Source organism: Syngnathus scovelli, chromosome 17 (assembly GCF_024217435.2).
Source record: "Syngnathus scovelli strain Florida chromosome 17, RoL_Ssco_1.2, whole genome shotgun sequence".
NCBI lineage: Eukaryota > Metazoa > Chordata > Actinopteri > Syngnathiformes > Syngnathidae > Syngnathus > Syngnathus scovelli.
The window spans coordinates 11,586,471-11,608,524 of record NC_090863.1 but is presented as its reverse complement, the minus strand read 5'-3'; the positions used below and the strand labels follow the sequence as shown (position 1 = coordinate 11,608,524).

The window sequence follows — 22,054 nt, the reverse complement described above, 5'->3', positions numbered from 1 at the left end:
CCGGGATCAAGACGCCTTCTCTCTGCTCTTTAACGCGGAGTTTCTGGTCTCAGCCTTGCAGCTTGGAATGTACCCTGTCAGTTTAGATTGTAGTCGCCAGTTCAAAGTGGAGCAAAGTGCGTAAATGCGATTCGACGCCTAGATCGGTTTCGGCCTATTAAAAAAAAATAAAATAAAATACTATAACAAAACAAAAACAAACAAAAAATATACTATAACAAAACTAATAATAAAAATATAATAATAATACTACAACTATATATAACTATACTGTAAAATAAAATAAAAAATCAATTGTATTTGGTGTTACTGAAAACTTGCCTTCGCCAGGTCCACCAAGGTGTTGGCCTGATCGTTGAGCTTCCTCTGCTCCATCTTCACACTACGCAGTCTGGGCGGAGACATAAGGAAGTCGAGATGGGGAGAAGGGGGCGGGGCAAAGGAAAGACAAGACCAAAGAGAATCGGGGAGAATTGCAAAAAGAGTGGAAGGTAGCAGATAGTTTAGGGTCATGAAAGGGCCGATGGGGAAAGAAAAGGAGGAGGAACAACACAGTTTGTTATCAGGAGCCCTCGTGATATGAAATCCAAATCAAAACATGTCACTGCGCATGCTTTCCACTTAATCATCATACATACATATATATATGCTAAATAAATATATATGTATAGAAATTCAAGCATTTCCTGGTCTTTGTCAATTCAATAGCAAACCAATACATGCAAAACGACGGAAGCATATTACATTTGTGTCTGCTGTTTACAAGCAGGTTCTTGATGATGTAGCTTTTGCTTACGTCGGTAAAAAGAGAGCGAGAGGCACAGTAAGGTTGAGTACATTACCATCATTGTTGTTTCATTGGAATAGCTGCGAGAAGTGTTAGCTAAACTTGCCAACTAAGCATCAGATAACTCAAGCTGTGGCTAATGTAATGAATTCGATAAAGTGCAACTTACTTCGCTCAGTGGTAAATGAGAAAATAAAGCGCTTGCGAAATGGAAATTACATTTCGGCTAATATGAACGCACAAATCAACGTGACGTTTTATGCCAGACATGTTATATATATTTGTGTTATTAGCAAGAATGCAATATGCTTCCATTCTAGCGCATCCTTCAAATCTTCAAATCAAAACATTCTCATTAGTTATCACCCAAAAAGAAGACATTAAAAAAAAAAAAAAAAAAAAACAATGACATGCCCATTGTCACTGCCACACCCAGTCCAGTGCCAGGAATTCCCAAACTTTATTTTTTTTTTTGCGTGCAGTGGCTGTGAGTGGTGTAATACACAATGAAATGTGTTTGTTGTTGTAACATGACGTGTTTTACTGATGGGGCCTGAAATGAGATGTCAAATGGCGTCACTTTGCTTACATACATGATGTCGTTGCTCAAGACGCACTTGAGTGTGCCATTTGGACATCACCTAGATGTCTGTTTAGCAAATTGCTAGACAAGATAGAACTCGATGGCTTTTATTCATGTGCAAACTCCCTCGTGTGCGTTGTGCACATCATCTTTCCGCGCTTACGCTGTGAAGACAAAAGTGCTGCGGTGCCTTGAGATACAAAAGACGCAAGTTTACTTTATCCAAACAACCCTTTGAATTATTCATATAAAATCAAAGGTAATTTGAGATTTTTTTTTAAAATACCTGTCTCTTTAAAATGTATTTGATAAAGAATGTCTGAATTATTTATTGGGTAAAAAAAGAAAAAGGGGGAGCATAAAAAAATGACACCCCAGCCGAAGTGAACTGGGAGCGAAATTAATTCCTATATCATTGATAAATTTAGAAATTCAAAACACTGCAATTATTTCAACCTGATTAGAATGACAGTATATGTGTGATGTGTGTGTTTGTGTTGACAAAAAAAAAAGTGGGCGTGCACAAAGAGTTCTCTCGATGCAGGTTAATATAGCCAGCCTCCAGAGCAGCTATATTAATCATGGGCAAACATAGTACAGATGAAAATGAATCGCGAGCCAACAAAGCTCACATGCTTCTTTCTTTCTTTCTTTCTTTCTTTCTTTCTTGCTTTCTTTCTTGCTTTCTTTCTTGCTTTCTTGATTTCTTTCGCTTTATTTTGCTTTCTTTCTTTCGCTCTCTGTTTTGCTTTCTTTCGCTCTCTCTTTCTTTCACTCTCTCTGTCTTTAGCTTTCTTTCACTCTCTTTCTTTCTTTCGCTCTTTCTTTCGCTCTTTCTTTCGCTCTCTCTCTTTCTTTCGCTCTTTCTCTTTCTCACGCTCCCCCTAGGCAAGCCTCCACCATCAACACCAGCAGCAAAACGTGGACGCCCGTTTTTTTTTTTCTTTATTTTTTTTTGTCCATTCCCTTCAAGAGAGCACGGCAAGCAAGACCGAAGTCAATCGAACACCGACTTCAGTGAAACCAAAAACAATGGCGCTGTGTATTTTTGGTTTGTTTTCGTTCTTATTTTGGCAACACACACTCTGTTCATGCATGTCAAAGGCAGACACGGAGGAGAGAGGAGGATGTTGAGGAGACAGAAGGAGGATACATAGAAGACTCAACTTACTTCTGAGCTCTGCGGTGATAGAGCAAAACAAAGACAGAACACAGTACAGTTTTAACCGCACGACATTCACAAAACGACCTTCACAATTATCACTGTAAGCACAAGGTCAAAGGGGGGTTGGCGGGAAAAAGGGAACAGAGGAAGGGGGTTGGGACCGTTACACTAAGTTGTCGTGTGTACGTGTGTGTGTGTGTTTGTGCGTGCCTCACAATCACAAGAATCAAAATATTATACCTATTTAGAAGACATCTTAAATGCTTTCTATCACTGAAGTAATCTGAAATTGGACATTATTCTACATGATTTTTTTTTTAGGTCGGGCACTCTGATTCTCATTTATGGGTGCTGGTGCATATCACTTGATATGAACTTACTGGTGAATGGCTTGGAGAAACTTGCGTTGGTGTTTCCGCACCTTGGCGTGATCAATCTTCTTGACCAACTTGGTGTGTTTATAGATGAGCCATGTTTCCCTGAGTACATTGGCAGCTGTGTTCTTTACCTGTGAAACAAGGAAACAAACTGGGATGCTCAGTAGTTGTTCAGGCAAAAGATATTTTGAGTATAGGCCATGACAAAATGTAAAATAAAATAAAAATAGGTGCCTCCTGTGATGAGGAACCAGAAGGAGAAATTCTAGTGAATTAAATAAAATAGAAGAACCAGTACCATACAATGGAATGTGGTCCATTATAGTTTTCCGAAGAATTTTTACATTGCCTATGTGTATAATGGCCGCTAGCCGGTCACTCACTCGTTTGCAGAGTTGCGTGTCCATCATGAAGTTGTGAACGTGCTTCTCTGCCTTGGTCAGCTCCAGCTTCCTGGCCACCACTGCAACCACAAGTGCAGTGCAGCCAGCTCCCTGTTCCACATAGACAAGCTGACACTCGGAACTTTACGATGGGCAATGTGTAAGGGAGAACCTACCATAATCCCTGTAAGCAGACACACGCCTTTTCCACAGTACGTGTGTGGTACCATGTCCCCGTAGCCAATGGAGAGGAAGGTAATTGAGATGAGCCACATGGCTCCCAGAAAGTTACTCGTCACTTCCTGTTTGTCATGATACCTGAAGACGAGCACATGTGGGAGACACTCAATGAGTAAGACGGCACGCAGTTTGGGGAAGGGGGGACATGCTTAAAAAAGTGTAGAGATGCTTGATGATGGAGGAGTGGAGGGGTCGTATTTTGGGAAGCTGAAAGGTAACAAAGATGAAAGTCAAATCAAGTCAGCTGGATGGGGAATCGTGTTTAAAAGGAGGGATGCACTGATATCTGGTAGTTGTAAAAATAGTCCGATACTACGTGACATATCTTTCAAGTAGGAGCCATGTCAGCACTGAGTTTCAAGTCGCATTTGTTAGATCCTAAAAACTGGATTATAAGGTGTTCATATTATTATTATTTATTATAAATGTTTTGTGAGTTGTAGGTAACACCATGTATCCTTAAATCAGTTTCGATATAATTTGTCGTGTAAATAACGGTGCCTTTCTGGCCACCATTCTTGTTTAGTCCTGTTAACGGCTATGATTAAAGGCTATATAAATAATGCACGTAAACTTGGATTCAAGTACAATTTGTAAATGAAAGTGCTTTTTTTATTTTGCTGTACACTGAAATTAATTAGTAAGGCAATTACATTTTTACATTATATCAGTGCATCCCTATTTAAAAGTAGGACACTGATATGTATGTAGTCGGTCACATGATGTGATGAAATGGGAGATTATGAAAATGCCAAAACATATTTCAGGTTCAGTGACTGTTTGTGAGGTGAATGAAACCAAGGAGCATTCCGAAACAGGCCGGTCGACCGCTTATTGCTGTAAAAATGTACGAGAATCAATGAGATGCAAACGAGAATGTCGCTGCGAGGTGAGGAATCCCAACAGATCAAACTGGGTTGGAACACGACAACCAAACATCCTCTCGTGTCAGTTTATCCCAAAATATATGTGCTTCCGCATCCAATTAAAAGCTGCCGTATTCACATTTGATTGTAAATCTACCACCATGGGGTTTATAGTGCCCCCCAGCAAGGTTTGAAAATGGAAATGATCACTCCTAATTACGTTGCCTGCTGAAAATAGATGACAGCCATGCTTGAGTTGACAGTGCAAATGCCCACTGTGAGGATGCAAGGATATTGGACAAAAAAGAGACACCACATCGTACATAGCTGCATCCATGATGACATTCCCGTACCTTTTATACATCCACCTTAGCCCCCCCCCCCCGCCCCCCCCCCCCCCCCATTCATCTTGGCTGATTATTCCCAATGGGCTGTCTAGGAGGAGATCAGACATGATTTAATTTGGCATTGAAAATCAAATATCCATCCGACACTTTGGGACAACGGTTGGCTAACATCCTCCCGACAAGACAATGTATGTCAATTTAATTTCTTGGGATAGGCCTCAAGATGTTCTAAAGGGAATTCAGTCTGGGCTGATAATGAATTGCAAATTCAAACGCCAGCAGTGATCCAAGACTCAAAATTGCTCAAATAATTAGCCCCACGCCCTTAAAGAGCACAAACTTTCCAATTCTTTGGCATCTAGATGCAGACATGACTGCTCAATCCGCTCCTCCCAGGCAGCGCCATAGTCCTCCCACACCAGTTCTTAAAATGTCCACCTGTTTCCTTTCGTGCTCCAAAACGACAAAAGTTGTGTTCTCCTCTGAATGACAACCAAAAAAGTGCAGACCGTGAGATTCAAGCTTCACCGATGACATGCAGAGAAGCAGTCGGTACAATACCATGCAGGAGTCAAAAAAGAATAAAACCCAAATAAAAATGAAGCTGATTGCATCCTGCATGCTTCAGGGGTAGTATATTGAGAGCAGGTAGGGGGAAGCTCTGCAAAGTACTGCAGTAAGACCATATGGAAGCGGCTATTATGTCTTCTCAGATGGATCATTTGTAAACAGTGGCACAGTATTAGATGTGCTCATTAACTTTCATACCGCTGTCTCTTTTACCTGCATCTCAACATTTCACCAGCTGCCCTTTGATAGTTGCCCGGGGGCTTAACTTGATCACTATTACGTTCATTTCATTCATCTTGCCATCAAGGCGAGCTGAAAGGGAGTCAAAGACGGACTTACTCCAAAAAAAAAACCCAAGACCATATACAGTGGAACCTCTAAAGTCGATTAAATGTTCGGGATGACTGTACTCGTGTTGCTTGTTTGAGCTTTTTGTGAGTTTTTTTGTACTTAGCTTAAACAAAAGCCATTGGGAGAAGAATTCAAAGAAAAGTATACAGTGGTACCTTGACTGACATGTAGAGCAGCAGCTTCTGATTACTTCTCGAATCGAGTATTCAGATTATCCCATTTGTATCATCAAATACAATAATATATGCGGCGTATAGAGAGTTGTCTGGCTGTTAGCCGGCTAGCTAACCGGTGGGCTAATACGCGTGTTGAGAGACTTGCCGGTAGTTGCGGCCATTTTCTATGAATGTTTTCTAACCTTTTATTCAATAAAATCATTGAAAGGGCATCAGCAGTTTTGTAGACTAGTTCAGAGGCATTATAATACATTCAAACTAGCGATGGTAGCTTATATTAAATTAGCTAACAACAATAGCTAGTGTATGTGCGGAACGAATTATGTGCGACCTTAAAGGTTCCACTATATTCCATTACGCTAAGAGGAGGGCGAATGAGAAATAAAATTAAATGACATCATTTTCTAATAATTGCCTACTTCTATATAGAGCAACATCTATAGCAAGAAATAGAGCAAAGGTCATTTGGGAACAGAGACAGAGGTGGAACTGATGCGAATCATCGCAAGTATTTGAAGGCTCTCAATATACTGTGAACGTTTGGGAAAAGAGCTGGCACCACTTTAGACCTACTCAAGGACAAGAGCTTAGTTTCATCCCCATTTAATAAAATCTTCCCCACAGACACTTTGTAAGCATAATCTCGATTAGGTCATTTGACGTTTACTTTCAAGGTAGCATAATATCGTTCAACATAATATATTTGGGGGGGAAAAAAGCACTAAGCTGACCTCGTCAATCAGTGAAATTAATCATCTATGTCCACCACAAGTACATCAGTTCTCATATCAGTTGTGCCGTTTCATAAAAAGTGCTAATTTCCTACGTGTGTGTATTTGAAGGAGTGAAAGCCGAAATCAAACACATTGAAGATGGGGAGGGTGTGAGAGAACCAGACACTCTGCACAAGCATGCACGTTCACACAAACCGGTAGCAAAGATCTGATTTGCAAAACTATTCTTCTAATTTTACATCAACATAGTTCCAGATGGCTTTTATGCTATAATGAAATTATATTAATTATAGGATTGGTTAAAAACGACGGCTTGCTGTTAAACGGCTGTCTTTTATCGGGCTAATTCATTTCATCTGTTAAACCGCCGTGACACGGTAATTTGGAATCATTAGCCTATTTCCGAAAAGAGCTGTGCAATCCTTGAGCTTTAGATTCCAAACTTCATCCTTCTTTTTGTTTCAAGTGGTTGATTTAAGCCACATTCACACGCTTCTTCAATCTGCAGCAAGTGTCGGTGGCAATCGTTGCCACTTTCCATAATCTGGATGGATTCACGTCTAGAAAAGCAAATTAGAAAAAAAAAAAAAAAATCTTTCAACCAGCTCTTGCTCGCATACATTTGAGCGCTAACTGATAACGCATAGCGATGCCCCTTTGCTAATCGTAGTAAACATGAGCAGTTGATGAATCCCAAATTGCCAAGGTGCAAACATCACTGCTCCATGGTGCTAAGCAAATCAATCAAGTGTCAGCACAATATATATTGGATTTTGTAATGAATATTCATCTCTGCTCTTAATTAGCCAAATGCTACAAAAGGGATAATCCGACATTTCACTGAATTCTACTCTAGATAAATAACTGGAATATTCTTCAGCAAGCTAACCCTTAAGCCAACAGAGAATGTTCTTCACTTATTGAAGCCAAAAGTGGTGACAGCAAAAGGCACAAAGAAGCAGAAAGTGAAGGTGGCTGCAATGAAAGGCCTGGCAAAAGCATTCATGCAAATCTGCCAGCTACTTCTCTTCGCCCATGCTCTCGCAATTGCTACACTTGGACAACAAACCATTTCATTCCCAACTTGATAATATTTATATCCTTGACTTTGCACCATTTGTTTTTAAGTCATCTCTTCCAAAACAGACTTGCAAAAATTACTGTTGCATAATGTTTCTCATGGACATACGTAACTGAAGACCAAAAACTGAAAAAAGACGATATCTCATTTTCTGTATAGCTGTATATAGTTTGACAAAATAAATACTAATAAGAAATAGTAGTAGTAGACAATACAAAACTTACCTGACCTGTACTAAATGTTACAGTGAAAAAAATCCTACCCAATACTATGATTAGAATCGGTTAGCTTGACAAAAATTCTCAAGATTATAGAAAGTATCCCCATCAAGAAGAGTGGAAGCTGTTCTGATGATTGTTGATGTTCATATAAAGCTAGCGATGTACCGATACTAACAAATAACTCCGATACCAGATCTTAAATCTCAAATTGTAATATCGGTCATTTTGATACGAATGGAACGGTCCAGACTGTATGTTTTGTGATGCAATATATCTTCCTCTCATCTACACTTAAATCATTGAGCAAATTAATACAGACAGCACTTTAGTGAATGATTATGTTTCGTACATTACTATCAATCAACTAAACAATTACGCTGAAAGTGCAGGCATTGTTAGCATGATGGATTTATGCCGTTCTTGTTTAACTTTAAGAAATTGTGTGACATGACTCTGCAGTTTGCATGCATTGATTCATCTCAACTTCATGTGTGACATATAAATATATAAATATGACTTGCCTTGCTTACAGTAGGCAGTAATTCTTATTTTCTATGGGAATGTGCCATTTCTTGATTTACCAGGCATCAAGTACTGTTCACGAAGCCCTTCATTTTAATATTTTAACGTTGAGTTGTGTCTCTGGGGTTATCGGATATCAAGCACTCTATTACAATGTGAACTGTGACAAAAGCTGGCAAAAGCTTCGGCACAAACCGTGTCCATTTAAAAAAAAAAAAAGTGTTCCACAGGTAGTTTTTGTTTTTGTAAAGTGAGCCAGCAGCGATCTGGGAAGACTCTTTGAAACACAAATATGCATTGCTGGTCACCTGGACCAAAAAAAAAAAAAAACACATCTTGTACTAAAACCAAAAGATGGCTCCATCGGGACTAAGACCAACCTTGCCAAATTTTATGTAAGCAAAACACAAAAAGTTGAAAATGAGTATATAACATTTGTATATTTCAGGCAAATGACAATTGGAGGTTACCTTGTTAGCATTATTGCTATTTTATAAAATATTACGAGGGAGTAAATCAATATACTGAAATCTGAAAATAACAAAAACATGATCAGTATCTACAAAATAAATAAATATCGCTCAATACGCTGCGCGGAAAAAGATTCACGGTACATTATCAGTTGGCAGGTTTGTTGCCACTGAGAAACATTAAGAGTAAATGATGTGTTAAGTGCTAATGTTCGGTGGAACAGCTGTGGAAAGAGTGCGTGTGGGCTGTTTGGGCCTGAGCAGCCAGTGTGCAAAGTCACACTGATAATGTGTCACTTTCAGAAAAGGTCACCGGAGCATACACTGCCACTTGCCCTCAAGGTTGACATCAGTCACATTAACCGGATCCGTCTTTGTTACGGTGTCAGTCATCGCAAACATGCGAGGAGTTCACACACACAAACAACCACAAACACACACACACACTGTCGAGGTTTTTTCTTGGCTCTTATCTGAATGCTGAGGCAAGCGTTCACGTTAAGTAGGGAAAAAAATATTTGTTATTATTTTTTGCTTGTTTTTCAGCAGATTAGAACTCATCAATTTTTCAGGTTGCATGAGCGAAATAGTCAGTAGAAATAACGGACTGTTTATGCAGATGGGCAGAAAAGCAATCGTGCCTGTAAGATCACTGTGATGTCATAGTTTGAGATGACATTTTTAGAATGGATAGTTGGGAATTTTACAAATATTTGAAGCAACACACTTTCAATGCAAATTGACTGGTAAGCTTTTCAAAAACCTGATTTAACAAAAACAAAAATCGTTTTGTGGAAATAAGTAGCAATATGATAAACTATCAAATATATTGAGTAAAAAGAATTCCAAGACTACTTCTTGAGACGATGTTACAAAGTGAAGTGGTGGTTAATTTAAACCATTGCTTACTTCTCATTATTCAACATGCAGCGCCACAGCTTCATAATGGGAACCGAGCAGCGCTGACAACGGGGCTACGACGTGCCCTCAAGAACTTTACACGATATCGTGTGTATTTTGCATAGGACTGAGCGATGAACGGTGCAGAATAAAAATTCAACTGAATATGCGCATGAAATACAAAATTATGCTATCCAGTTTTAGTGCACCCCTGTAAAATAAACTGCATAGTATCCGTTATAATTCCTGTAAATTCTGACCAATTCAAAAACATTTTTGCCAGCCTATTCCTCCGTTTAGAATATGCTGTGATATATTAGACAGCACAGGCCTTATAATAATAATGATAATAATAATAATAGTGGTAAAACTGAGGCATTTTGGATTTTACCACAACCTGCATGGAGGTGCGGCCGACTTGAAACTCAAACCCGCTAATCTAGACGGGGTTGCCCTATGAGAGAAAGTTAGCCAAACTTCCTGAAAGCTTGTCTTTCAGCTAGACCATATAGCTGACCATCTTATATCACCTGGAAATCGAGCACTTTGCTTCCGTTAACAGCGTTAAAGTAAAGCAGGAGACGAAGAGAATTAGATTGCAGATTTTCGAGGGGTAAAAAAAAAAAACAGAACAAGAGACCAGGGAGGCAAGCAAGGCATGCATGAAAGTGTGTTACTGAGTTTGGGGTGGATTAGGCCTACTTGGCTCGGGATGGATACGGAAAGGCATAGGGACAGGAAATCAGTCGTGGGGAGAGATGAGGCAAAGCATGCCACGTTAGATGGGTACAGTAAGAGATCTGCAGGGGATCAGTCGGGAGTAGGCGAGAGCGGGAGGGAGCTGCAGGGGAGCGAGGCAGAATAGTTAAGGAGCTTAGTTGAGCTAGGTTAGCTCTGAAGATGGGCCGCATCAAGACACGAGGAGCCCAGAGTTAAATCCATCGATGGCAACATTAATATTCCGTCAACCCTGCATCCCTCAGTCTCTCCGCTTTGCTGTCTTTCATTCCCCTCATCTAGGCATTTTCCAGACAGACTCCATGCTTGTCCAATCTCACACTGTTATTGCCCTCTGATGGGCTCAGGAGCGCGGTCAAAGTGCAATGGCGCAGTTGACAGAAGATACTCAAACAGCACTTTGGGAAACAAGCGCCTCTTATCCCCCGCCCCTTGGTGGGTCTTTTTTTTTTCTTTTCAGACTTGAGATGGGTTTAAAAAGTAAACATGAAAACCCGCATGCTGTTTTGATGTTTACGAGAAGTGGTGGTGGTAGGGCTGAGGGAGATTTGTGATTTATGGATGAACAAAAACTGGAGACGCTGCAGTCTGCACTCAAACTCCCCTTCAAAAATGTCTCAGTTTGAAAGCAACTTACATTCCTATTTTTTTTTTTTTCCCCTGTCTTATTTTTTCCATTCATCATTGCTGCACTACATCATAAACACACAGGCCTGACACCAATGGTTACATTAAATTGCATTAAATGACTTGACATCTGTCCTCTTCTTGGATGCGCAGACTGTCTGGCAACAGACTACTTCCTTTCTAGCAAAACAAAAAAAAAAAAAAAAAACTTAGGCAGCGGACAGAAGTCTGCAGAAACCATTACAGCACTATTGAATTAAATTGTGAAGGGAGACACATAATGAGATGGTAATGAAAGAACAGAAAGGTTTTCGCTCCTCAAACAAATCTTGGAGTTGGTGCTAAAACGACTTTTGTGCAATATGGATCTATAACAATTGCATAAAGGAAGGGAGGAAAAAAACTGAAGCCACAAAACGCTGTCCGGCCATCCTGGGAAGGTGACTTGAAGGACAAATCTCCTCCTCCTCCCGACCAGCCTCACACAAGACAAAATAGTGAGCAAAGAGACGCTTGCTTCAAAGTGCTGCTCTGCTATGCCCCGCAAACCTGGGAGGAATCCTCTTGAAGGATGATGTCACCTTCATGCCAACCCAAGAGGTCCTCCCTAATCCTTCTCTGCAGTCTGCCCACTAAATTTGGAAAAGGCCATTCATAATTATTTTAGAAGGGCCTTGCCCATTGTCACCACTAAAACCCTGCCCACCCAAAATCCCGCTCAGGGTAGCAGTGGCGCCAGCTCGATACAAAAATGTTTTTTTGTTTTTTCCACAGCTAGAGAGCGAGGACTCACATGGTATCCCTATGGAGCAGCATAGTGGGGAATAGAAAGTACAACAAAACATTATAGACACATGCACACACCCACACATACATGTGCATGCTTGCACCCATTGGTCGAGACACACCCGCATCTGGACACGCATGTTATTCCAACGCTGAAACCGAATCACATGCACGTGTCATGGGAGGTGTCCGAGTGTTTTCGTGTGTGTGAGCAAACCAATCACTGCTTTCCTTAGACCTTCTCGTCTAAATCACATTCTGACCCGAACACTGTTTGTTTACATGACAACGACCTAGTAAAAAAAAAAAAAAAGAAAAGAAAAAGATTCTACATGTCCTGACCTGACCTGCAAAATGTTGTAATGTGCATGCCAGGCCTGTAGAGGGCGATGACATTTTTTTTTTTAAAGACACAAAGCGTGGGACGGAAAATCCAGTATTGTTTGCGAATCAATAAAACAAAAACGCTAGAATAGCATATTCACAGTTTCACTTGGATCAACTTGGTAAAATAAATTTCATTTAGTCCCCCTACCATTGATAGTTTGCTTGTGTTTAATTCTCTCCGTGGCCTAGCACCAAAGTACATCTCTCACTATCGCACTGTGAAATGTCCTGTGTATGAATTTCCCTATCCCAAAAATAAAATTTGAGACCAGCTTTCAAATGTTTGCATTTTCAGGCTCCTCAATACTGTTGTCATGTAAACAAATAGCCAAATAACACAGTTTTCATATTTCTAGATTCAAAATGGCCTCTGGTAGAAACAGCACCTCACTCTGAGGATCTCAACCATTCTGGGACCATTATTGGCATCCCAATTGAGGTTTTGAACCCACTATCCAGCATTGACAGGTTTTGAGGATCTCGGGTTCGGCGTGCGAGGGGGGAGGTGGTTAGTGAGCAATGTGAACTCGGTGGGGTAGTTAAGAGAAGAGGTAAAGGGAAGGAAGGAAGGAGCGGGAGGCAGAAGCAGGCAAGGTGGGCTGCAGGAGTTCACCAAGCATCAATAAGTAGGCTGAAAAAGGAGATAGCAAGCCGTCCTCTTAAGTGACCCTTCACTTTTTCAGTGCAGCGCACAATCACATGGTTCTGACAAGACCTGCTGCAATGGCGCTCTCAAACCCCCGCCCTTCCCCTCCCTTACCCTACTGACTCCCCTTCCCTCCAACTATGCAAAGATGACTTAGAAACATCAAAGCTGGCATTAACGTCTCATTTCCTTATGTAAATGCCAAATGAGGAAGGAAAGAAAAGCTTTTCCTTCCTCCCTGCCTTTTTCATTTCATGAAAAACGTAGCTGCCCCACCCCCTTGAGACAGTTGTGCAGTTTGGGGCCGAAAACGGGTGAGGGGGGAATCCAGGGGGGCCGTTCTGCATTACCAAAACAAATCATTCAGCAAACAAATAATTAGACACTCATGAATTATGGACAAGCTGTATAGCGATAACCACGAGGCGTGGGGAGTTGTGCAGCGATTGCTCGGCGACGGAATCACGTGTTTTAAAACAGGCAGTGTGGGGAGCGGGCTGCTTGTGCTTGTCCACGTGTTGATCACAACAATTGGATTCAAGTGCAAATCAGTGAAGGAAAAGAATTTGAGAGGTGAGGGCTAGTGAAGGAAGGTGTTTGGTAAGCCACAAAGTGTTTCAATCGGACATGATCCAAAATTCATACGCTCGTGTTTACCTCTCGCAGACGCGCACGGTCCATGCAGCAATGATCCAGGACGATATACTGAACACTAGCAGCACAGTTCCCGGGCAGATGGTCATGAGCGTTTTCATGACAAAGCGCGTGTTGAAGTTGATTTTGTTGAGGGCGCCGATGCTGCGAGACGAAGCGTCCGTGAACAGCTTGCTGTGAAGTAGCATGACCCTGCCGATCAGGTAGAGTCTCAGGAACATGGGGATGGAGAGGATGATGTCCACGTCGGCATCCGCCACGGATGGCGCGTACGTAAAAGCCAGACGGGCCTTCCACGTGAAGACGTACTGGCCGGGGATGGGATGGATGGCACACACCAGCAGCTCCAGCACGATGAAGAAGATCCGCTCATAGGTCATGGCTATCCTCCAGTCATCTGCACCGTTGTCCACCATAAACAGCTGAAGGCAAGCAGACAACATGACTCGCATTGCTCCGTCTTGTCATCCTGTTCCGAAATGATATTGCGCTAAGGACGTAGCAACAGTTTGACGGCCGAGTGCCTTGCCCCAAAATTCGTATGCGTGTCTCAACTCATGCCCGCATGAATGTCTGAAAAATATTTTCGAGTATAAGGACATAAGCAATTTCCTGTAGTAAGCACTTGTATGGACAAGAAATAGTTTTAATGTCCCTAAAATACAATGGCTAGATATTTTGAAAGATGTTATTTGCGACGTTTGCTAAATAAAAAAAAGCTTATTATTAGCAATAATTTGTAATCTGTTTTTTAATTGCAACATTCTCATTTTTATATTCCCATACTATGACATCACAAATCAAATCCCAAGAACCACCAAAACAGCCGGTAAACAAATTTGGTTTTTTTTTTTTCCCCCGTAATCTTTATTTCTATCATAATAAATTAGACTCACCTGGATTTCCCGTGCATGGTACATTATTATAAGACCAAGCAGTATAACAGTGGAAAGGCTGATAAGGCATTTCAGTGCAAATGAATATGAAGATTCCTATAACGAGAGAGGAAAAACACCACACTTAGACATAACACAGCATTATGAATAAAACATTGCAGTACAACTCTTACTTGTAAGTATCATGCATCAACCTGATTTTCTAAATAGATTCCTAATTATTCTGTTGCATGTTGCTACCACGTCCGACAGTTCGCTAAATGACAAATTCAAAAAGCCAGCATATTTAATGTTGAATCTCGGTCTCTTATAGATTAAAAAAAAGAAAAGTGGAAATGGAAACAAATGGCGCAATTACTGGTTTAGACAAGGAGAATAAATGTCCTTATATAAATGCACGTACATACAAAGTGGGCAATACGCAGCCTACAAGCCTACACACACGCTTCTTATTAAAAGTCTAAGTGAGGCCAGATAATGGAGTTTACACACAAACAGCACTGACAGGACGTGGCTAAACAATGAAGCTGCAGGTGTAGGTGCAGCTTGATATTGTTCGCGGACGCCGTTCGCCGTCATCTAAACTAGCAATTAATCAAAGCGCAGCACTAACAGGGGGACTTTCCATTTAATGGCAGGTGCAGAAAAGGCAAGGCTAGCATTAGCGGAGCCCCACCACGGAGAGAGTCACTGGTGATAAATACACCAGCTGGATGCCAGAGCTGCTGCGCTCGTGCTCGTGTGTGTGTGTGTGCGCGAATAAGTGTGTGCATGTGTAGAAGGGCACATTAGGGCCATACATCTAGAAAATGAGAGAGTGCAAGAAAGCAGTCGGTGCCATTTGATAAATCTCTAAACAGCTGCCCGGCTACAACGGGACATTGATCATGTGGTTGTTATTTCAATAAAGACACCGAGTGACAAAGAATGACAAAAAAAAAAAACAAGTGGAACAATATCTTTCTGAATTGTCAGCGGAATGACCGCGAGCGTGCCGCTCATTATCGCAGTCTGTCCTTCTTTGGTCTTGATTACAAAATGTATTTTTAGCTATCGACTATATTGCTTTACCCTTCGGGTCAGCAACATGTTCTCAAGATATTCCGACGTCTGAAATTGTTTTAAGAAGTCCCCGGTGGAATAACATTGAGTAAACCAATTAATCCACCTGCCAGAGGTTCAAGGAGTTTTCAATCCCAGAGCTCAGTAGCTCTTAATGTCTTTCTCTCCGGCAGTGTTTGAGAAAATCTTGTCGAGGCCTTAAGCGTTATCTGATGTGACGTGGGATGAAAAATATACCGAGGCTGACGGAAAATTTGTCATAAAGCGCTACTGGAAGGATGACAATTAGCATTGGATTCCAAAACGAACGTCAAAAATAGCCATGCTAACTGGCGCTTCTGATTGCACATGCACAACATACCTTCGTGTAAACCCCCCATGACAGTTCAGTCTCCGTCACCATGACAACGATCCCAAACATTCCAAAGATGAGCGCGTAGTCACTAAGACGCTTCCGCTTCTCAAACAGCGCTCTCCGGTGGCCCAGTTTGTAGCCGATGTCTCTGTTTTTCTTTTGGGGCGCCCTGCCTCCGCCGCGCCCGCTGCCCTCCCTGACCAAGCTTTCGTTGGACGCCTTGCTGGGGTCTTCACCGCCATTTCCCTTGGACACCACCACCTCCAGGCCAGAGCTGTGCAGCGTCTGCAGGGGCTGCGTTTCCGAGTCAAGCTCCGCGAGGTTGCGGCGCGACGAGGACGCCAGACTGCCCACGAGTGGTCTCACCACGCCGCCATTGTACTTGCAGGTGTTCATAGCTATCTGAGGGAGTCGTACGCTGCTCTCGGAGAGGGAGGGCTTGGATCCAGCATGGTTCAGCTTCTTCTTCTCAGTAGTGGCCTGCAAAGAGGACCGAGAGTTAAAACAAAGAATTTGTCTGAAGTAGCCGCAGTCACTCCACTACTACTAAATTGGAGCTTTATTTAGACAAAAGTAGGGCTTTACTAATGCATTGTGGCGCATCTTGCTGTCAATGAGCTGGACTTGAGAGTTGAGAACCTTCATGTATGCAAACATAGTGCTTTTCCACCATTCTGTGGCTTCGCTGTGTCAATTAACTATGTTGAAGTGAATTTAGGGGCTCCATTTGGACAAAATAGTGCTTTGCTGTTATTCCGTCGCATCTTGGTGCCAAGGAACTATGTTGAAGTAATTTAAGGAGTTTCACGTAAACAAGAGTAGTTCTTTGCTGTCATTTTGGGGGAGGAAAATAGAGTGGTATAACGTAGACTCTTGTTGTCGAGAGTGTGTTAAACAACAACATTCGGTTTTGTGCTGCATCTGGACGCCAGCTTGCGTGCTGGAAGTACAAATGCATGAAAGTTGCTCTAAAAGGAATAAATAATGAACGTACCTTAATGTATAAATAGAACTACTGTATATAACCAATAGTGGAGACTAAAGTGCGGAAAATTGAATCTTTGCCCTGCACAAATTTAGGTATGAAAGATTGATGCTTTCCTGACTTTCTCTGCTGAGCACAATCCAGAGGAAGGAACCTTCTCAAATGAGTCATGGTGCAGGGTCACGTGTAGATAAAATCAGAGTAGGGAATATTTATTCATTTGCCACTAAAGCACAGTAATAATATGTTTTCCCCTATACACATAACAAGGCTTGCATTATTGTGTTTATCTCTTGAAAGTATCTTCTCAAGTTCTGCAGACAAAAAAAAAAAATCTGTGCAAAGGTCAGGATTGCATCTATCTGCCTGTCTATTCTCCAGAGACTAAGGCAAGATTATCTAAATGGGTTATGAAAACTTCACATGGAACAGCGCCTTTTTCTGAAACTAGTTGGTGTGTGTGATGATAGCGCTGATGCACTTTATTAGCCTTGACAGAGCATCCCTAATGCCTTTAAATACGCTGGTGGGAATAAAGAACGGGAGACCCTAATGGAAATGTACCAACTCCAGTCCTGCGATGCTATCGTCGTGTGCATATTGTGGCTCTATGAGAACAGGATTGAAGGTTAAGGATTAGTGCAGCCCGTAGTGTTGCTAATCCCCTTTTCTGTATTAAATTGCCTTTTAATCTGTGCCATTAGGACACTTGTACACACTGAAGACTGTACAGTAAGTGAACTATGGGTTTTAATGAAGGGAAATATCAAATAGTGGAATTTGAATATCAAAAAGTGCTTAAAACACTATACACCACGAACATCATTAGCAAAGCTTGAGGGATATTGATTGGGAAAATTAAACTGCTATAGCATTTCATTGAAAGGGATTAGGAAAGGCCCCCGAAAATCAATTCTGCTATAAATATTTAAAATGTCTTTGTGAGTGCCTTAACTGGTTCTTAGATGCGCAGTAGCTCAGCCTGTCTGTCAGTCTTTTGAATGTGTAAGCATCACTTTTGTTGTACTGTATGTCTCCCAAGATCTAAATGCCTCCAGACTAAAAATGTCTCTCAAAGCACCTGGAGTATTTTTAACTTGCTCTTTTCTCCGATGCGCTGGATATGTAATTGTCTGGGATATTGTTTTAGAGTTTGACAGAAGCTCTAGCTTTGACGACGATACAACTGCTTTCCACTTTGGAGCCGTCGATATGCGAGATTTGGACGGAGTGAATGCGGCTAACGTTTAACACTATTGCAGATGTGTTTTGTTAAAATTCCTGAAGACTTTATACCAGATTTGGCATAACTGCTTGTACATTCAAAAATATATTAATTGATAATATTTTTTTAAATTTAATTTTTTATTCTAGATGACCAGATAAACCAACAGCTAGCTTTCAGCTACTACTACCACTGTTTTTCTCACTATAAGGAACAGATTTGTCCTTGTCATGACTTAGGGTCTCATAATTGGAAAAGTCATTTTCTGCTTAAGACAAATTATTCTTGGAAGCTGGACAAGCCTGAATTCTTGTTGTGCGGCCAAAGGGTTAATGTTGCAGCAAATTGGTCACTTCCTTTTATAATGTCAATTGTTAGTTAGCATTATTGACATGTAAAAAAAAAACCTTTTCTGAAGACACGACACAATATTGTAGCCGCATAATTTGGTTTCCAATTTCCATTTACATGACAATACATCAGCGTAATAAGGCCATGTTGTGACAGTCATGGACAAAAATGGGAGCCTGACATGTAAAAAGAGAATGATCCAGGAAGGTAAAGGATAATTGAAAAGGGGGTCGGGGCTGCTGTTACATGCTCAGCTTTAGTTACCGCTTGCCAGAGGTCATTTATCATTGAACCAGGTCAACCCTGTCTCAGTAGTTTGGGATTTTTCAGAGTAATAATTAGCGGGGTTTTGTTATTTTGATTTTTTTTTTTCACCAAATCTTTCATTTTGGCTTTGTTTGATTAATTCTAGTAGTTCATTACTTTAAATTTTAAATTGTGTATTTTTTTTAAATATTTTTTTTTATTTAAAAAGAAAACATCACAGTCAGTATTGCGGAATAAAAATGAGCGATTTTGCATTTTCAATTGTTCTAGCCTACCTCAAAAAAACACAAATATAAAAATGCATTCCTGTGATTATTGTTATATTCTGTCGACATGTGTTGCTGCACCATTTGTGCTCTACTTTCTATTGTTTAAAACTGTTGTATCTCAAAGTACCAACCCAAGTACTGACCGTCAGTAAAAACAAGAGAATCCTCCAAAGACATTTCTACACAAGCCCTCATATCACATTCCAGACGGCTAAACCCCCGCCATCACTTTTCACATTCCCTTGAAACCTGACTAAACGAGCAGCAGAAGGGCACCGCAGGCCAGCGTCGCCCCTGTTGCCGCCACAGCGGAGACAGAGGAAGGTTGCCTGCCCGAGCGACCAATGGCTCAATTTCATTCTGAATGGCACGCAGCATCCAAGCCTCTATGAAATGGAGCCTCATAATCAAATTGAAAAGCCTCAGTGCAGAACAGTTTAAATGAAGGCCTCGCTCCTCTCTCTCTCAGCCTCTCTCCTGCCAGCTCAAATCGAATAGAAAATGCTCATTGTGTTGTGATGTATGGGCTTACAGTGATTTCCAAAAAAATATGTGGCTGGGTGCTTGTGAACTTAACAGCGATGGACGGTCAGGACCAGAAAGTCCTTCTCAACTGACCTGAACGTCATATAGAACAGGGATTTTATACATTCAATAAAAATACATCTAAAATAGTGCATCTCTTCCATTTGCTGATGGTTTGACTCATTATTATTCCTCAAACTGCAATTTAAAAAACAGCATCTCAATTCTTCCGCCAAAACAAAATAAATAAACACACAAAAGAAAGATAAGTCAACCTTGGAACTGATGCTAAATACTTCCGAGGTTGCATTTTTCATGAGTTCACATGTGGATTTCGTCAAGTTAGCCCCCACAGAACACCCAGCGACAAAATCCACGTCCAGATACTAGCAAATAAAATATGAGGGCTAACCGAACCTCGTCCAGGCTTTGGCTTCCGTTAAATATTGATGCAGAAACAAAAGAGCTTGGGTTGTTTGAGAAGATTCATGTGCATGAGTGAGTGTACTTGATATTATCCATTAGCATGAGATGTGGTTGACATGAAAGGATGGTCAGGAAAGGAGAAAGAGCCCATGTCGCACTTGGATTGAGATCAAGCAGTGAAAGGGACATAAAAACCAGAGGAAAGAAAAAGAGGCTCAATAACAAAGAAGGAACATGGCTCTCGGTGGATATCCTTGCCAGGCCCTGCTGTGATGAAGAGGCGGGGGCAACGCTGTCCAGTTTGTCCCTCCCCACTGGATGCTGCCACATTTCTGTGACAGGCCAGCAGGACTCAGGCTTGATACGTCCGTCCCCAACCAGCATGTGGATCATTACTCCTCGCTGATGAGAACAGAGGAAAAAATGCAGCGTGCAAAGCCACACATTCATTACGGAAATCTCCCACGTGAAAATGAATGCTTCACATGGATGATTTTGGGTTTTCCCATTTTAAGCCCTCTATAAAATAAGACATTTGAACGGACAGGATTTGTATTGAATGATTATTTGCGATTCGTCGATTGATTTTTGACACCTCGAATTTTTTCGAATCTATGATTCACTGCATGGCTTTCAATTAGAGATTAAAAAGTTGTTAAAAACAAGCGCAAAGAAAAAGGACAAAGGCACACGCCTTGGGGAATGTCTTCTTGTCGGGACTAATAACACCTTGTGCTCAACAGAGACTCAATGCTATGATAATTAGCTTCCCAAAAGGTTATTGCACGTGTCCTCATGCGAGAGTGTGTCTTAAAAAGTAGGTTTAAGTGATTGGCGGGGAGGGGGGGGCAAGTACTTTTCCATTGGGACAACCACCACCACCTCATTAGGAACAATTTCAATTTTGCGCAAATTACAGGGGAGGGAGTGTCATTAGAAACTTCATTTGTAGATTGGGGCCATAAAAGGTGAAGTGTGCTTGATAAAATGATGTGCAAATTAAACCTGCTAATTGTGACAGTCCTTAGAAACATGTCATGTCGTGATTTCTGATTCCAGCCTTTTTTTTTTTTTTTCCCCTTCTGCTCAATACAATATGCCGTGATGCATATCGGGAGAAATAAGAAAAAAGGTCACTTGAATGGTGTAGCGTACATCTCACCTAATTGGTACTTAAACAAAAGTGGACTTGACCACGAGGGCCACTCCGAGCGAACTATTTTACACTTGGTGAAACGTCTTGAATGACAAAACACTATTTCAGGCTAGAGACAGCATGTTTTACAGAGCTCATTAGCATATCTACAGCCGGTTCAGAAATGAATGGGGGAAAGATTTCTATTTTTAGATTCAGAGAATTGGCCAAGTCATGACAGTTCACAGACATCGAAATGCATTTTAATGTGAATTGGGGAGCATTTAGACAAAATGAGTGCTTTGACACCACCTTGTAGGATCTATTACCCTTTGGAATTTAAGGAGTTTCATTTAGACAAAACTAGTGATTTGCCACCTGCGATTGGAATGAAGTTGTAATAATTAAAACCAAATTTTAAGGCTAATTGTGCTGTCCATAGAAAATGACATCACACTAATAGAAAAGTCAAGGAGCAAAAACAAATTTACATCCAGCCAGCCTTCTAATATCAGGAATAAAAATGTTTACAAATGAATTTCAATTACTATTAAATCTCACTAATGTTCTTCAACATACTCCACATTTAAATGATCAACCTTTTGCTTATCCCTCTAAAAAAACGAACCCCAACTGAGTAGAGAAAATATGAGCTCCCAAACATTTAACGCGGCAATGAGAAAATTAGAAATGAGCCGATATCAGGTTTCATAGAGACAACTCTCACCATATGTCACCCGGCTCCAGCATCGCGTCTGCTGCACTCATCTTCCATCCAGTCAAGCTAATTGAATATTCTTATCTTCTCCCAGCCACCCACTTTTCTTAGGCTAAAGTCAAACATAGCAGGACACTCACATTTTGTACTTTACAGCCCTGGAAGTCATCTATGAGTCGATTGAACCCCAGATCAGACCCCGCACACACGACAACAGCTTTCTTTCACG

General features: G+C 41.1%; 1 protein-coding gene and 1 long non-coding RNA gene across 6 annotated transcripts in view; one reads left to right on the top strand and one right to left on the bottom strand.

Annotated features, from left to right (window-relative positions):
• LOC125984887 (uncharacterized) overlaps positions 1–22,054 on the top strand; it is a 61,661-nt gene that overhangs the window by 11,550 nt on the left and 28,057 nt on the right. Inside the window, exon 3 of one of the 4 annotated variants that reach the window (XR_007487146.2) lies at positions 331–679. The exons of the other annotated variants lie outside the window; for them this stretch is intronic. This is a non-coding gene — a long non-coding RNA (uncharacterized lncRNA). Of the gene's footprint in view, positions 1–330; positions 680–22,054 lie in introns of those variants that run through there. 4 annotated transcript variants of the gene reach the window in all.
• Positions 1–22,054, bottom strand: part of kcnn1a (potassium intermediate/small conductance calcium-activated channel, subfamily N, member 1a) — a 36,916-nt gene that overhangs the window by 2,972 nt on the left and 11,890 nt on the right. The window contains exons 2-9 of one of the 2 annotated variants that reach the window (XM_049747155.2): positions 15,931–16,404; positions 14,508–14,603; positions 13,615–14,033; positions 3,472–3,613; positions 3,296–3,406; positions 2,916–3,043; positions 2,542–2,550; positions 322–391 (exon numbers count right to left, since the gene is read on the bottom strand). In XM_049747155.2, the coding sequence (XP_049603112.1) occupies positions 322–391; positions 2,542–2,550; positions 2,916–3,043; positions 3,296–3,406; positions 3,472–3,613; positions 13,615–14,033; positions 14,508–14,603; positions 15,931–16,404 (1,449 nt within the window). The remainder of the gene's footprint in view (positions 1–321; positions 392–2,541; positions 2,551–2,915; positions 3,044–3,295; positions 3,407–3,471; positions 3,614–13,614; positions 14,034–14,507; positions 14,604–15,930; positions 16,405–22,054) is intronic. The other variant, XM_049747156.2, reaches the window with a different exon arrangement.